Here is an 18189-nt window from a genome sequence, read left to right on the forward strand (position 1 = left end):
CTCCATCACCCATTTTAGAGATGGGAAGACTGAGGACTGGAGGCAGGAGCCCTGCAATCTCCCAGCATCTAGCCCAGGGCTGGAGGGATGACCCCTTGCCTCCTTGGTCTCTGTCTTTCAGCACATGCACTGCGGGCAAGTGGGTGTGTAGCACAGCTGTGTGCCCAGGTACATCTGACCCCACCTTGGACTGTACTCCCTTCCACTGGACTCACAGGTTTTTGGGCAGGGAAGTTTTGGGGGCTAGGCCTCCTGGGGGAGCTTACTCAGTTCCATTGGCTAAACCTGCTCCCTTTATTTCCTCAGTGCCACTTTGCCTGGTTAAGGGATTGCTCCAGCCCCTGCCAGGGAGGACTTTACATGGGGTCCCATACATCTAAGGAACTTCCTGAGCTTGGGGGATTAGTACTGAGACTGGTTCCCAAGCTCAGGTCCTGATCTCCCCTCAGAGGGAGATCCCACTGACCAGGGCTCTCAAAGGGAAGGCTTGGCCTCCTTACACTGCTCTGGTTCTGGAGGACAGGGTGGTATGTCCTCTTCATGCTTGGAGCCTGCAGGGTGGACACAGCCCTCTTGGGGCAGCTTGCATGGGTCAGCGGCCTTCCTCTGCCCCTCAGCTGAGTGCTCAGTCACTGGCGACATCCACTTCACAACCTTCGACGGCCGCCGGTACACGTTCCCTGCCACATGTCAGTACATCCTGGCCAAGAGCCGTTCCTCGGGCACCTTCACAGTGACATTGCAGAATGCCCCGTGTGGCCTGGTAAGAGCTGGGGACTTCTAGGCCCAATCTACCTAGCTACCCCATCCACCACCCCCTAGAGAGACTGGGATTTAAGGCAGGGCCCTGGTCTTTCCATGGCCCATCCACCTGTTACCTCTTCTCTCTGGGTAGAGGCAGGGGCAGGTGACTGGGTTCTGGTCCCAGCTGAGAGTCACTTCCCTTTCCTGGGCCTCAGTGTTTTAAAAAATCTCTAAATTTGGTCTAATTCAACTTTATCATCTCTGCTTCATTGGATTGTACCTTTAACATCTCTGCATGCATCCATTAATTCATTCATTTAGCAAACACTGAATGCCAGTTTGTACCGGAAGCCATGCTGGGTCTTGGAGACTAGGAGACTGGAGTCATTAGACTTGACTTTGCCTTCCTGAGGCTTATAGATTGGTCAGTGAGGCAGGCAAGTGAACCTATAACCCACCATGTTATAGCAGCTGTGAGGACATAGGAGAATACAGGGTAGACTTCCATGGAGGAACTTTTCATTGTTTTTATTTTACCTGGGTATTGAGCAGCAAGGAGTTAAAAATGGATCAGGAAAGTCTTCCTGGAGGGGGTGACCCCTGAGCTGTGACAGCCACCTGTGAATGAACTGAGAAAACAGCCACCTTGCAGGCTTGGAGTACAAGATGTGTGTTTGTCTCTCAGTGGCGACTGCCTTGTCCCTGGGCTGACTGTCCTCAGTGAACCCTGCAAGCCCTGGTCTGGACTATGCCTAAGCTCTTCTCTGTACCAGAGAGCAGGGGCTCACACTCACAGCCAGGGCAGCTGCCCCCCAGTCCTGCCTCCCTGCTTGCCCTGCTCTGGCCCTCAGCACTGAGGGCCCTGAGTGTGGGCAGACATCAGCTAGAGGTGCCCCTCTCTGGCTCTGGGGACACAGACTGGGTGGAAGGCTGGGCTTTCTTCCTCTTTTGGCCTGAGTGACCCCCTCCCCTCTCTCTGTCAGAGAATGCCCTACCCTGCCTTTGGCTGCCCTCTGAGTCAGGAGACTGCTTGCCCTCAAAGGTGGGGTCACTCACATTCATCCCAAGGGTGGCAAAAGAGAAGGGACAGCAGACAGACACAGCCCAGCTGGACTCCTTCCTACTCATGGAATTCTAGAGTCTTAGAATACCTGAGGGCTGTGGGGCTTTAGGGCTTCCTTAGTCAACCTTCCTTTCTACTATGTCCTAGATAGGTGGCCAGCCAGCCTCAGCCCGAGGTAACCCACTTCATTGCTGGTCAGTGCCTCCTGATAGCGGGTTCTTTTTACCATGAGCCAGGTCTCCTCCTGTGACTTCACACTGAGGAACCGATGGAGGGCCAGCACGTGCCAGCGCAGTGCTGGGCACAGTGCAGGTTACACAGATGCATCATACCCTGATCCTCCCCCTCCAGGAGCTCACGCCCTGTAGGGGAGGCCAGTGGTACTGATTCAGACCCCTTCAGTATGAGATACAACAGGATTAGTGCCATAAGAGGGGAGTTCTGTGGAGGAAGAAATAGTCCTACAGGTCAGAAGAAAGGATCAGGCAAAGCCTCACGGCAGAGGTGGCATTTGAGCTGAGTGACCTAAAAAGTGTACCTGAAAAGACAGAAATAAGATATGTATGTGTGAGGACGGGAAGAAGGGCACTCCAAGAGTTGATTAGATTGTACAAGAAAAGCAATGAGGTTGGAATTCTAGAACTCATTAAGGCAGATGCAGAAGGACTTGGCAACTCACCGTCTGGTAAAGTAGGAGGTGTGTGTGAGAGAGGAGGAAAGTCAAAGACGAAGCTGTCACTTCAATCCTGGGTGACCAGGAGGGAGTGTGTTAGGGACATTAACAGAGAGGAGGAGCAGGAGGATGATGCTACAATATTTGCACAGTGCTTTGAACTTTTGACTAATCATTTTTGCACACAACATCTAATTTAAGGCTCAAAATACCCCCATGTGTAGTTATTATTATTCCCTCCATTTAAAATATGATGAGACAGTCCTGGAGAGGCTTGGGGCTTTCTTGATGACCCACCCCAGAATCAATGTGGTGCTTACAGTCTTCAAAGTGTTTTTAAAGTAGACTTTATTTTTTAGAACAGCTTTAGATTTACAGAAATATTGCAAAGGTAGAATTCCGATATACAGCCAGTTTTCCTTATTAACATCTTACATTAGTATGGTACATTTGTTACAAATAATGAACCAATATCGGTACATTATCATTAGCTAAAGTCCATACCTTATTCGTATTTCCTTAGTTTTAACCTAATATTTTTTTTCTGTTCCTGCATATAGTCAGTTTGCCTCCTTAAGCTCTTCTTGGCTGTTTCAGTTTCTCAGACTTTTCTATCTTATGATGACCTTGAAAGTTTTGTGGACTACTGGCTCCTCTATTGGAATTTGTTTGATGCTTTTTCTCATGGTTAGACCGGGGTTATGGGTTTTGAGTAGGAAGATCACAGAGGTCAAGTGCCATTTTCATCACATCTTTTCAAGAGTGCATATTATCAACATGGTTTATCACTGTTGATGGTGATATCGATCATCTGGCTGAGGTGTTTGTCAGGTTCCTCTACAGTAAAGTCACACTTCTCCCTCCTTTCTATATTGTACTCTTTGGAAGGAAGTCACTATAGGCAGCCCACACTTAAAGAGGGGTGTTACGCCCCTCCTCCTTGAAGGCAGGGAATCTACATAAATTTTTTGGAATTTTTCTGCATGGGAGATTTCTCTCTTTTCCTTCATTTATTTATTCAGTCATTTATTTACATACGCATGAACTCATGGAAATTTATTTTGTACTTTGAGTTATAATCTACTACTTTATTTTGTTATTCAAATTGTTCTGCTTTGGCCATCATGAGATCTTTCAGTTGGCTACTGTGTCCCTTTGACATACCTCATGAATGTGTGTATGTACATGTGTGTGCACTTCTTTACTTTCTGGTCCCACAAGATGCACCAGGCTCATCTTGTATGTTTCCTGTCCCAGTTCTCTTATCATTCATTTCTCCAAAAATACGTGCTTTCCTGGTTCCTTTTATTGGAGGATGGTACTAGAAACCAAGATCTTGGCACTATGTGTGCTCATTGCTACTGGAGCATCATTTCTTTAGGCCCTCTCAGCTGACAGAGAAAGGAAATATATGTACGAGGGGTCCTCCCAAAGTTCATGGAAGGATTAGTGTTAGCTTTTAACCCAATTTTTCCACAATCTTTTTGAAGTGCCCTTGTATAATCATGTACATCTTTGTATAACCAATATGTATATACACATCTATAAATATTTCTCTATATAACCATCTGCACAAGGATACGTCAAAAATTTCATGGAAAGATTCATATTACCTTTTATTTCTATTTTTCCATGAACTTTGTGAAGTACCCTCGTATTGATATGTGCTAAACATGAGTTCATATTGATGCTCCATCTCTAATCCATTACCATATGGATCATTATAGCCCCTCCCCCCACCTCCACTTGCTTGTCTGTAAACCCCCACTCCAACAGTAAGAAACCTGGCTTCCAAAGGTCAACACCTTTCTTCCTACCCCATTCAGTAAGGTTATTTCATACATTTGTAATACAGTTAGATTCTTTCAACACAGTCCTCATTCCATTCTGAGATCCCCTCCTGCATGATTGTTTAAAATTTGCATACATTAGGGTTTACTCATGGTGCTGTAAAGTTCTGTGGGCTTTGATAAGTGCAACCTCCAGAGTATTTCATGCATATTTTTAAATCTGTTCCCAACCAGGTAGGACCAACCAAGTATTGTATCTCTATTTTACAGGATAGAACTGGGGTCTGGAGAAGTTAAATGACTTCTTTAAGTTCTCATGCCTTTCAGTGACATCAGGACTTGAACGTGAAACTTTGACTAAAGGGTGTGGGCTTTCTTCTTGTACCAGTGATATGTCCATAGGTAAAAGATGAGTGAGTTGGACAAAGAAGGTGATATTTTAGACACAATAATTTTGGGCCGTTTCAGGAATTTTCTGTTCCCCTGAGCAGGAACTCAGAAGGATAGTTGTGGCTTGTTGCATGGTGTCTTTCTGAAAAGTTTCAAGCCCCAATTTCAATGCATTTGATTCTATTACCCTCCTGTTACTCTTTCTCTGGGTGTCTGTTGGACTTAGGATAAAGTCCAAAAATATTGCGAGGTGCTGCCTAAGCTCTTCCCTGCCTACCTCTTGAATCTTATTTTAAACCACTTTGTCCAGTGGGCTCTGGTCCCTCCGGTCTTCTCTATGTCCTTGAATGCATCAAATGCCTTCCTGTGACAGGGTTTTAGTACAGGCTATTCCCTCTGTCCAGATGTCTCCTTCCTACCCATCTCTCTTTGCACAGGTAGCTTCTCCACATCCTTCAGACTTCAGCTCAAAGGTCACTTTTTTTTCTGTGCCTCAGTTTCTGATCTACAAAATAGGGATTGGATACTAGTAGTACTTACCTAATCAGATGGCTGAGGATTAAGTGAAAGAACATATATAATGAGATTAGAACATAACCTGAACATAGTAACTCCATATTAAAGTTAGCTGTTATTATAATATCATGATAATATTGTGGTGTTATTAAGGCTTTTATTATTGTTATGATTATTTTCACATTATTATTATCATTCACAAGGATGATCTTTCCTACCTCTGCAGACTAAGTCTGGTTCCTTCATATGCTTTCCTAGCACCCTATACCTGCTTGCAGCACTTATCCCAGTTGTAATTAAACAATCAACTTTATAATTACTTATTTAATGTCTGTGTCCCACGCAAATATCTCTGTGAGGACAGGGATTATATCTGTCTTGTTTATCACTGTGGCCATAAAGCCTGGTACAGTATGTCTCGCACATAGTAGGTGCTCAGGAAATGTTTAAATGAATGGGTGTGTGGATGTCTTCCTGTGGAAGGGAGGTATGAATGGGCCCAATGTGTACTACCCATTTAGGAGGTGAACAATCTGAGGCCCAGAGAATATTAGCTCACTTCCTGCCTGCCTGTCAGTGTAGTGCAGGATGTGATACATAGAAAGAGCTATATAAACACACATAAAAGAATGAACTTAAAGTTATGGGTGTGGTCAGGTTGGGGATGTCAGTGTTTTTGAGGCTATCTGAGTTCCATCTCTGCTCTGTGTCTTTAGACAACCTGAGAGTCGACTATCATTTCTGTTACTGTTATCCCAGCTCTGCTACCAACCTTCTCCAATCTGAGCCACTGCCTGCTGGTTTCTCAAATGAGGGCATTTGGCTAGATGATCCCTAATATCCTCTGGGGCTCTGTCTGTCATTCTGAAGAGCCTACCCCTCAAACTGGGGTGGGGTCTCTGTCCTTGGAGGGCTCTGTTGGAGCCAGCAGGACAGACAGAACAGCTCTGCCCCTCTGTTGGCTTCTCTCTCTCCAGAACCAGGATGGAGCCTGTGTCCAGTCGGTGTCAGTGATTCTGCACCAGGACCCTCGGAAGCAGGTGACGCTGACCCAGGCAGGGGATGTTCTTCTGTTTGACCAGTACAAGATCACCCCACCCTACACAGACGGTACGGCTTGGGGTGGGCAAGAAGGCTAGTCGGGAACTGGCTGTTCTGGCCTCTTTTCCCAGGTTCCTCTGGACAAAAGCACTACTATATGGGCATGAACACATATTCTAGTACTAGGTTGCTCAGGCTAGAGGGCGCTTTGTTCCCAGGAATGTGGATTCCTAAAATGTGTCTTTGTCCTCATCCCAACATGACAGTGGGCTTCACAGCAGTATGATGGCTTCTCCTAACATTAGCATATCCATGGGGCAGTTTCCCATTCTGAGTCTCAGAATTTGTTTATTAATTACTTGCTATCCTGTCTTGATTCCACAAGATACTTACATGTAGCTCATAGGAAACATAACAAAAGTGGCAAGACTATTAAGAAATAAAAACCCAGAACCAAATGAAGATTTTTTTTTTAAAAGAAAGAGAGAAAAATGAAAAAAGAAAAAAAAAAAAAAAAAGGGCTCAAGATTGAGAGGAGTGGGGATGCATTGGCTTTTAAAAGGCTACAGAAATGCAAGCCATAAAAGGTGTAAAATTTGCTACAATTAAATCTAAAATTGATTCGTAAGTTTCCACAATAAAATTGTATTGTGGCTGTTGTGAAGAGAGTGAGTAGTTACAGAATTCTCCTTGCGCTGGAGGAGGAGCAAAGCTTTCAATGGCACTTGATGCTAAAAGAGGTTTCTCTGCCACTGTGGTAGGTTATCCCTGGGTCCTGATGTCATTAGTGAACAGGGTTTCCTCAACATCCCCCAAACCAACCCCATGGAAGGGCTTCACTGGGTCTGAAGACGGCTGGGTGTGGGGATCAGAGTGCGCCAGGCAGGTGGTGACGGTGGGTGGGGTGCGCATTGGCTGAACTTCCCCCCTTGGCTTCCGTGCCCAGACACCTTTGAGATCCGGAGGGTGTCCTCCGTGTTCCTGAGAGTGAGGACCAACGTGGGAGTGCGGGTGCTCTACGACCGCGAAGGGCTGCGGCTCTACCTGCAGGTGGACCAGCGATGGGCAGAGGATACCGTCGGCCTCTGCGGCACCTTCAACGGCAACACGCAGGATGACTTCCTGTAAGTGCCCCTGCCCCGGAACCGGAAGGAGAGGGGGCGCCCAGTATCCAGAGGCACTGACTAAGAATGTCTCTGCTAAGGGCCCTCACTGTGCTTGCTGTGCAGCATTAATGATTTATTTCTCTACCTTTAAATTTAAATGTATGTTTCATTTATGTTTCTATTCTTTTCTTTTCTTTTCTTTCGGCTGGCTGGTACAGGGATGAACCCTGGATCTTGGTGTTATCAGCACCATGCTCTAATCAACCAAGCTAACCAGCCAGCCCTTTCATTTATGTTTCTTGAAAGCAGTGGTTCACAGACTTCTGGTTGCAGAAGAGTCACCAGGGGAGCTTGTTAAAATGCTGATTACTGGGTTCCACTTCTCAAGAATTTGATTTAGTGTGGGGCCCGAGAATCTCACTTTTGATAAGCACGACTGTGATTCTAGTATATGAAGTCTATGGACCATACCTTGAGAAATCTGTTGCATAGTGAAGTTTTAAAACTGAGGGACTCAGGCTGCATTTGATTTGTCTCATGGTTTTGCTTGTTTTAATTGACTGTGAACACCTTTAGGTGAGTGTAAGCTTCTAGAGAGCTAAGGACACCAATATTCCCACTTCCTATCCCACTAGGCCAGTCTGACCCATATACCTTTCCTACCTGGTGCTTGAAGGCTTTTGAGCTTTCACCCTGTGAGTCTCCCAGTATTCAGGGGGATGCTGTTTCCCATGAGCTGACAGACAGTTGAAAGACTCTTTGGGCATGGTTTAGGAACTTGGGAGGGGACAGGATCAGACTTTCCAGAAAGGAGAACAAAATGATGATCCTGAAAGCTGGAGGTTCTGGCCAGTCCTTCAGTTGCATGCATTAGGTGATATAGAAGGAAACACTGGGGTCATTCTTTAGCCAGAAATGAGAATTCAGATTTTCTGTGAAAAACAAGAAAAAGAAAGAGCTGAGAGATTTCAATGCATGTACATTTAAAGATATAGCTTTCTATTTTCTCTTGCCTGGTGGCGCTGATGTTAGGACAGCTGGCCAAAATGGTGGGGCAGACCTTGGTTTAGTGTGTGGGCTGCTTGCCACTCTCCTAAATGTGAACTCTGGGTAGGAATATTGTTCTATGTAATGTGAGTGCTCTCACTGCCTTGGAAGAATATGGGCATGGTGGGGAGCCAGGTTCTTCCACTCTACCGCCTACATTGGGCTTTGGTGACTCTTGGAGACTGGCAATGTCTATGAAACATGCTTGTCCTCTTTCCTCCCTGCACTGCCCTCGTGTGACCGTTTCCTACCTAGAGACCCAAAAGGGTAGCCAAGGAGTTTTCAGGAACTTCCCGCGGAGAAGGGAGGAGGGAGGAAGTCTTAACTCGGTGAGGTTTTTTTGCTCTTCATGATGTCCCTGTTTCTCTCTTTCTGACATGAAGAGCTGGGAGTGGGTGGTGAAGGTGAGCAGTGTGTGGTCCCAAGTCCATTTTGAGACCTTTTGAAGCCTGTTAAATGTGAATAATGTGTGGTTACTTGTGCTCATATCCATAGTTGTATGTGTTTGAATGTGGCTGCATAGACTGTCTTGGCTGTTTGCATGTATGGCATATATTTGTGCTGTGCCCATGTGTGTGTATGTTGAGAATGTGTGCAAGTGGTTTATTTGGGCCTATACATGTTACACGTTTGGGTTAGCACCAGTGTGCCTCTGAGTGTGTGCTCATGACTCTGTGTGTGTGTGTATATGAGCAACTGGGTGCTCATCTGAGTGTGTGCTATTTGTGCCCCCGGGTCCACATGGACAAGTGTGTGACTCTCACAACAAGTGCTGTGCCATGGCTGCAGGTCCCCAGTGGGTGTACCTGAGAGTACCCCACAACTCTTTGGCAATTCTTGGAAAACACTATCTGCCTGCTCCCCACTGGTCTCTGGCTCCCCATTGGACCCCTGCGATGTGCACCTGCAAGCTGGTGAGGTTGAGGGGGGCGATGGAAGGGGGAAGGGGTGAGGGGGTTGGCTTTGAGAGAAATGAGATGGGAACTCTAGGCATGACGATGCAGGCCAGATTGGTAGGAGTCATAAGAAAAGGAACTGTGGGGAGGGGACAGGAGAGAAGGTGAAGGCTAGGCAGACAGGAAGCTTCATGTTCCACCACTGTCACGTACACACACATTTAAACCGGCTCCCCCATCTCAGGGCGAAAGCCACAGTCCTCCACATGGCCCCACCAGGCTCTCCCCTCTCTGCCCATCACCTCAGCTCACTTCTACTCCTGCTGCCCTCCCCTCTGCTCTGGCCACTCTGGCCCCCTTGCTGTCCTTCCTACGGCCAGCCCTGCTCTCCTCTCCAGGCCTTTGTGCTTGCTGTCGCCTCCCCCTGGGATGCTCTTCCCTCAGATAGACATGTGCCTCTGTCCCTCGCCTTTCACATTTTTGCTCAGACATCACCTTTTTATGGAGGCCTTCCTGGCCACCTGAGTTAATATTCAGTTACCCCTCCTGCCCCACCTCACGCTGCCTACCTTCCTTCCTAGCATTCTGTCGCTCCTTATATTCTTCCTCTTCCAGTTTACTATATAAATTGCCTAGTGACTGTCTCCTCCAACCAGAATGTAAGCTCCATGAGGTCAGGGATTTTTGTTGGGTTTGTTCACTCTTCAGTCTCCCTTCACCAGATGGATTCATGCCTGGCACGAGGTAGAATGCTTTGCATGAATGCACGCACACAAACACATGCATGCACACACACACACTCTTTCACCATTGTATACGCCCGTGCTTATGGCCAGCCACATATTCACACCCAATCTTACTAACCCACAACCTACATTCCCAGCCAAACGTGCACTGAGGTGCCTTCCCACATCCCTACTGTACACACACGCATGTACACACTGCCACACACACACTCCCCTGAGTTGTGGGGAGGGAGGGAGAGAACGAGTCCTGGGGTACCCTGCAAACAAGACTCCTGACCGCTTGGCCCTGTTCTTCCTGTCCGCAGCTGCCTACGCAGTGCAGTCCTGCAGCGTGCTCACAGGGGAGCTGTTCGCGCCCTGCTCTGCATACCTGAGCCCCCTGCCCTACTTTGAGCAGTGCCGGCAGGACACCTGCCGCTGCGGGCAGCCCTGCCTGTGTGCCACGCTGGCCCACTATGCCCACCTGTGCCAGCGCCACGGGCTCCCTGTTGACTTCCGTGCCCACCTGCCAGCCTGTGGTGAGTGCCCCACCCTGTGCACCCATGTATGGATGGACTGGAGGAGCCCGAGCTCCAGACTCAAGTGTCCATGCTCTCTACACTCTCTGCTGGGATATTCCCCGGTCTCCTGCAGCCTGACTCTCCCCCTCTTGCCCTCTCCATGCCTGCCAATGGCCCCATCACGTCAGTCACCCAGGCCTGACACTTGGGTCATGTGACTCAGGGCTGTTCCTCTTACCCTCACCTGCAATCCATCTCCAAGTCCTAAGTCCTGCCAATCCCAAATTCACCCACTGCTCACCACCTTCACTGCCACCACCTTAGTCAGAGCTACCTTCCCATTGCAGCCAGAATGAGCTTTCTAAAGATCACCGGCTCCATGGCCCTCATGGTTTAGCGTAAATGTGCCCACCCCCACCCCGACCCCAGCTACATACCTCCCCATGTCTTAGTCCTCTCTGTGCCTTCAGCCCCAGTGCAGGGACCACCCCTCGGTCAGCTTTTAGTAAATGTTTGTTGACTAAATGAAAAGGTACTGCATGGGGAGTCAGGAGGCCTGAGTTCTATTTCAGCTCTGGAGGTAACTTGCTGTGTTTCCCTGGGCAAGGCCCTCTTCTTCTCTGAACTAGTTTCTCCAGAAATGATTGAGCAAGACCAGTGGATCTTATCTCTGACTGCACATTAGAATCACCAGGATAACTTAAAAAATGCACATATCTGGGTCACATCCAGTATCAACTGAAACAGTGTATCTGGCAGTAAGGTCCAGGCATCAGCATTTTTTAAAAGCTCTCCAGGTGGCTTTGATGTGCAGCCTGGGTTGAGACAACTGAGCTTGACAGTGGATCTATTGGGTTTGATAGAGTGTGGGAGATCCCTGGGGGAATGGGATGGTGGCCAGATGAGGAGAGGGCAGCCCTGAGTCTTGGGACAAAGGGCCCCTAGAGGCTGCTAGAGAAAGCACACTTGATCTTCACAGCCTGTGTGTGTGATAGCCACTGGGGTGAGAGGGGTGGAAGCTTGTGTGTATCCACACACCCATGCGCATGCATGTGTCTGTGTGAGTACTGGGGCGGGTGCCGGGACATAAGGGGATGGTGAACTCTACCCCTCCCCTAATATTACTACCTAAGAGGATGGTCCTGTGGGGAAAAGGAAACACCTACAGTTTTCCAGGCTGAGCTTAGAAATGGGGCCCTCCACTGCTTTGCCATTCCAGTGTAGTGAGAGACAGAGGGACTCTGGAGTCAGGCCTGGGTTTATACCCCAACTCTGACCTTGACCTGTTATGTGACCTTGGGAAAGTGTCTTAACTTCTCTGGGTTTCAGTTCTCCTCATCAGGATGACAGCCCCACCCCACAGAGTAGTGGAGAAGAAGGAGATAAAGCATATGTCCCTTTCCCACTGCAGCACTGTCCTGTGAGGCCACCAAGGAGTATAGCCCTTGTGTGGCCCCATGTGGACAAACCTGCCAGGACCTGGCCCATCCTGAGGCCTGTGTGGTTGATGGTAGCAGTGACCTCAGCAGGGACGAGTGTGTGGAGGGCTGTGCCTGCCCACCAGACACCTATCTGGACACCCAGGCTGACCTCTGTGTCCCCAGGTGAGTGGGCGTGCTTGACCTCTGAGTTGGGTAGGGAGATAAGGCTTCGAGTCTCCATGGCATCTGAGGCTGGGGAGCCTGACTGGGTCTCTCATGCCCCTACTTCTTCTCATAGTTGGAGGCCAGGCCTTGGTGGATAAGGTGGGTAGGTGGGTGGCTCTGTCTGAACGTCCCTCTCAGGTCTCTCCTCAGCTTTGGCTCTTCAGGCCACTCCAGCTGGCTTCCCCACAAGACAGTATAACCCCCAAAAGTCAAGAGGGCCTCTCTCCCCTCATCTTCCCTCTCCTTCCACAAGTATTTACTGACTTCCTAGTAAGTTCCAGCCTTTTTAGGCCCTGGGAACTCAGCAAGGAGTGAAACAGAGTCCTGCCCTCATGGAGCTCATACTCTCAGGTGGTGAGACAGATAAACAAACAGACACGTAACACTGATGGGTAACAAGAGCTACAAAGTCAAGTAGGGCAAAGTGAGAACAGGGAGTCCTGTCACTGTTGTGTTATGTGAGGGGAACATGGAGGAAGGCCTTCTGCTCAAGTGATGTCTGAGCAGAGACCTGATAGAAGTGAGGACAGAGTGCTCCAGGCAGGGGATGACTGAGGCCCAGCTGGAGGAATGTCCTAGTGCAGCTGGAAGGTGGAGTGGGAGGTGGCGACCCCACATGATCCAGGTGACTGGCAGGGCTCTTGGTCCCCCTCCAGGCTTCTGTAAAATGGTGTAACATTCAATTCGAGCTGAAAATGGTGTAACATTTGATTCATGGTTTCCAAGTGGTGGGGGGCTGGGGAGAGGTCCCTTTAGAGGATAAATAGGAATCACTCAGGGGCCTTTTCAAACTACAAAATCCTCCCTTGAAATCCAGATGTGCACCCTGCCCCCACCCACATTGAGTGTCACCCACAAAGGAGGCCTCTGTGGGCTCTGTGAGGGGGAAGGAGGCTGTCGAGAAGCACTGAGGTGGGAGGAGTGCAGGCGGCCCTTCCGGCCTCGTGCTCTGCTCCTAGGCCTGCACGTGCAGGTTCCGTGGGAGATGTGTGAGGAGGAGACACAGCCTCTGCCCTCAAATGACCTACACAGAAGAATCGTGAGTTGGCATGGGAATCCCTAGCTTACAAGATCCCTGTGAGGAATCAATGAGATCTTGTATGTGGAGGTGCTTAGCCGGGTGTCCCTGGCCAGGTGTCAAAAATTTTAACAACCAGTGGGGCACAGGCACTGATCAGTCAATAGGTGCTGGGTGTGAAAGACCAGTACAGCTGCATCAGGATGCAATGCCAGCTGTCCCGGACCTGGCATGGGCACAGGAAGTGGTGGTCCTGTTCTTAGTGCCACTCCCTTCCTTGTTCCAGATGAGGCTGGCCTTGGGAGTGTATGGAGAGCAGTGAGGTATCCTCATCTAAGTTTGGTAGATGGCCACTGAATCTGGTACCCAGCCCTGACCTCTGTCCTTGGTTCCAGGCTGGCTTCCCCACTCCCTGGAGAGGTGTCACATGTCACAGCAGATGCTGTTACTTCTCTCTTTGTCCTTATGCCCTTGGCTGGCTATGGATGGGCCCTGTCCTTGGCAGTCTCTGCCTTAGCTCCTGAGTCAGCTTGCCTTTCTCTGTTTCTGGTTTTTATAGGAACCAGTGCTCCTGCCACTTCCAAGGAGTGGACTATCCCCCTGGAGACAGCGACATCCCATCCCTGGGCCACTGGTGAGCTCCCTAGGTGGCAGCCTTGCTGTGCTTTCTAAATAGAGGCTGCTGACGGAAGACAATGAAGCTGAGTGGAACTTTACACAAAGTGACACCCACCCCCCGCTGTGCAGGGAGTGGGGACAGAGTGAAGATGACTGTCTGAACCCTGCAGTGACCTGAGTGCAGTGATGTGGGTCCTGCAGTGAGGGGTGGGCTAACCCTGGTGCCACTGTCTCTCTCTGTAGCCACTGCAAAGATGGAGTCATGAGCTGTGACAGCAGAGCCCCAGGTAAGGATGACTGGCAGGGTGGGGCCCTTCTGGGACTCCCTGTGGTAGCGGGGTTATAGAGAGGAGACTGGGGAGCTCAAGCATGACCAGGATGAGGAGAGCCCACCCCAAGTCTTGCCCTACACTGGGCCTTCTGTGTTTCTCACCCTCTTGGCAAAGGCTCCAGCTTGGAGGGTGGCATCCTGAAACCCTGTCCCAGCCTCAGCCCCACCCTAGCAACTGTCCTTTCTACTTCAAGAAGAGAGACTAAGACTCTGTCTCCCTCAGGGACAACCACCTGGGGTTTCTGGACAGTTTCTTGACCTGCCTTGGGCTGGATTTCCTCGTTCTAAGCCGTGAAATATCTGTTGAGGCCATCTAGACCCAACCCGGCACTGGACACGGGGTCACAGAGATGGGGAAGACAGTCAGGGCCTTTGAAGCTCTCCCAAGCAACACAGATGGGAGCAGGGGTGGAAAGATGGTGGTCAACCTGCGAGGAGCTTGAAGGTGAGGTAGAGCTTGGGAGCTGGAGCATTTAGGGGAGGCCTCCCGGGACGGAGGAGCCCACTAAGGATACAGATTAGTGCAGATGGCACAGGAGTATAATCATATGGCAAGTGGTTAAGAGCAGAACCTCCAGGGTCAGACAGCCCGGGTTCAAATCCTGCCCAGCACTCACTAGCTGTGCAGCCCTGGGTAACTCACTTCACCTCTCTGAGCCTCCATTTCCTCTTTTGTGTATAACCTAGATTCCCACATCCTCCCTACATTTTGTGTATGTTTCTGAAAATGTTTTTCTTTTGGTCACTTCTGGCTTTGGATTTCTGCCTCTTTGGGACTTTTATCTTACCTCCTGTGGCTATTCCTTTCTCTCTGCTCCATCCCAGCCTGGGTATGGAACTGGACTCCCCTTTACTGACTTCCCTAAAAGGATCACTCACACCAAGCATGAATGTGCATGGCAGAATTTACTGAAGGCTTGGGGAGAGAGGGTGGGTTTATGTCACAGAAACAGGTAATGGGAAGTTGACTGTCCCTGTTGTTGAAGTCCTCTGACTGCCCTGCCACGCTGCTTAGCTATCCTGTTTCTGGCTCCTCTCCTGGTTCCTCTGGGCACTTCCTCTCATTTCATGATGCCTTTTGAAGGCAGAAGTGGCTTCACTCCATTATATGGGAAATGGGGGATAATAATACCTCACAGAATAGTTGCAGGATTAAAGAAGATAATGCAGGGGAAAGTGCCTGGAACAGCACCTGGTCTGGAGGACATGTTTAGGAACTGGCCCTTGTGGGGTGCTGCTATTGTGTGACTACACACACCCATCCCTTCCCTTGTGTCTGGGAACCCACGCAGTGCACCAGGAGCAGCCAGGGTGTGAGGAGGCAGCCGAGTCCATCTCTCCCTACATCCTCAGGCTACAGGACCCCAGGCCTCCCTGGCCACTCCTGCAGCCCAGGAGCCCACCCCAGGCCTGGTGCTCCAGAGCCTGCCTCCTTCTCTTCTAGCTGCTGCCTGCCCTGTGGGCCAGGTCCCCGTGAACTGCAGCCACCTGCATGCTGACCCTGAGCTGAGCAGAGAGAGAACATGCGAGCAGCAGCTGCTGAACCTGAGTGTGCCAGCCCATGGCCCCTGCCTCTCGGGCTGTGCCTGTCCCCAGGGGTATGTGTCCATGCTGCTGGGTCTCTCACTCCCAAAGGCTGGCAAAACCAGGGACCACAGGGGGTTGGGGGGAGGGGAGCAGAGAGGAGCAGTAGGGGGTAGGGCAGAGAAAACCTCGCCCAGCCTTGCAGGCAGGCAGTAGCTCAGAGCTGGCCAGTGGTGGCCATAATGGCCAGTGAGAGTCTGGGAAAGAGCAGCAGCTTGGGGATCCAAGATGGAATGGATTCCACGGGGCTCTGCTTCTCACTGAATGTGAGGCCTTGGACGAGGAAGGGGCCTAGAGAGGCTCAGTTTTTCATCTATAAAGTGGGAATAACAATACTACCTCCCAACTTAACAGGTTGTTGTGAGGATTCGGTGAGGCGCTGAAGTGGAAGCTCAGAGCGGGTGTCTGGCATGCTCTAGAGGAACAATGGGTTGAGACCGTGCCCAAGAGAGGAAACCATGTTTCAGCTCTCAACCTCTTTCCCTGCGCAGATCTGAGCAGAGTCCTCAGGTGGGGGCTGGTGCCCCTGTAAGATTCAATAAGAAAAGCCCTGCCCTGAAAAAATAGTCTTTCTTCTGGGTCCCTGAAACATTCGGGTGGCTGAGGGGCCTGGCGCCCAGTTCTGCCCATCCTCATTCCCAGGGCTGAGCCAAAACCAGTTGGGCACCTCATGTCATGACTTGGCAGCTCTGTTCTGTGCCCTTCAGCCTGTGCAGAGGTTAGTGGTCAGCTGGGAGTCCTGGCCCAGGCCTGGCAGCCAGGGAAAATGAGATAGAGTCATGGTTTCGAGGGTGGGAAGGGGAGGGGACAGTCAGTTGGAGATTTACTGTTTATAAGACACTTTGATGTTGTTACCCTCTTCAGTCTCAGAGCAACCATGGGAGAGAAGAGGGGAGAATCATTATTCCCATTTTGCAGATGAAGAAACTGAGGCAAGGGGGAGGGTGGAGGGAAGTTGTCTGTGTAAAGAACTATGACTCAAACCCAAATCTCCTTTCTCCAAATCCTGCCCCTTGCCCAGAGCATGCTGGCTCCATGAGGTCTAGGGTCTGGTTCCCTCCACATCACGAATAGGTAATGAGCCTGCCCCTTTCCAGGAAAGAGCATCCACAGGAGAACCTGCACAGGATCCTAGGCCTGACCACCTGCTGCTGCCTAGGCCCCAGCGGAGCTTGTGAAGAGTCTCTTTGTTACTGAAGGCTTCTTGTGGCACCATCCTGTGTGCACAGCCTGCCTCTTGGCCTGAGGTCAGGAAATGCTAGGGCTTCCAGGGTTGAGAACTGAGGGTCACTCACTGCCAAGCATGGTAACAAGGCCACAGAGGCACAGTGGGAGGAGCACTGCACTGGAGGCTGGGAGCAGTTCTGCCGACGCCTCATTGTGTGCTGTATTAAATTCCCTGTTTTGAGCTTATGCGCATCTCACAGGGGCTTATCCTTGGGAAGTTGTTATGGTCTCAATTTGTAAGGGAAAGGTAGGCATTTCCTATGATCCTGGTATACTCCTGTGCTGGGATAGGACTGCCAAAGATGCTCAAGTACCATTCCTAACAACCCCTGCCTAGGACCCTTAGTGCCCTCAAGTGCCATGCTCTCCATAGTGTATCTAAGAATCCCTGGGTGCTGCGTCTTGCTGCAAAGGACCCTGGGGCCACTGCAAGGGTCTGAGGAATGTCTGTGTCCCTCTCTATTTCTTTGCATCTGGGTGTTGAGCCAAGGGTCCTGGGGCCATGAGGCAATGAAGCACAGTGGTATGAGCACAGGCCCTGGAGTCAGGCTTGAATCCTGGCTCTACCACTTACTAGGTGAGTTAGTTAACGCTCATTTTTAAAATGGCACAGAGTAAACACTCCATGTGAGCAGACAGCATTTTCTTTCCTCATCTGCATCTCATGTATTTGCAAATGCCCCCGTCTGAAGGGGGCCCTGGAATGAGAGGGTCCCCTAAAAGGTGAGGGGAGGGTACTCTACAAATTTAGAGCACCTTGAGGACAGAAGCTGAAGTCTTTGCATGCCCTTCCCTGTGGTGGGCACACAGCAGGTGCTCAGGGACACAGGCAGGTTTGCCAAAGGCAGGTAGCACCACTGCTTCAGCCCCGTCCAGCAGGAAAAAGGTGGCAAGAGTTTCTAGAGGAACCAAATCAGAGACTTTGATCTCAAAGGCACCAGGAGGGGTAGATGCATAGTGGAAAAAGGGAGATTAAGTGAAAGCCAACTGGGACCCTAGCCCTCTTCCCCAGCTTTGTTCCCAAAATAGTGACATCAAAGCTTTTGCCTCCCAGGCCCAAGATGAAAGAGGATTCTTTCCCTGAAAATTGACTGAGCCAAGAGAAAAAAGCTACAGAAACTGAAACTTTGGGGGACTCCCCAATAAAATGGTTGGTTCCCTTTAAATATGGAGCCTCCAATCAGCTTTTAGTACCTCACTGTTTTTTTCTTTTAATTTTTTAAGAGTCAGACATAATTTATTTACAGTAAAAT

At 49.8% G+C, this 18189-nt stretch overlaps 1 protein-coding gene across 1 annotated transcript in view; it reads left to right on the forward strand.

Annotated features, from left to right (window-relative positions):
* OTOG (otogelin) overlaps window positions 1–18189 on the forward strand; it is a 90753-nt gene that overhangs the window by 13229 nt on the left and 59335 nt on the right. The window contains 10 exon segments of the mRNA XM_063094972.1: window positions 122–168; window positions 618–763; window positions 6154–6286; window positions 7164–7341; window positions 9160–9284; window positions 10318–10530; window positions 11924–12116; window positions 13736–13810; window positions 14038–14081; window positions 15570–15723. Coding sequence (XP_062951042.1) covers window positions 122–168; window positions 618–763; window positions 6154–6286; window positions 7164–7341; window positions 9160–9284; window positions 10318–10530; window positions 11924–12116; window positions 13736–13810; window positions 14038–14081; window positions 15570–15723 — 1308 coding nt within the window.

Source organism: Cynocephalus volans, chromosome 4, assembly GCF_027409185.1.
Source record: "Cynocephalus volans isolate mCynVol1 chromosome 4, mCynVol1.pri, whole genome shotgun sequence".
NCBI lineage: Eukaryota > Metazoa > Chordata > Mammalia > Dermoptera > Cynocephalidae > Cynocephalus > Cynocephalus volans.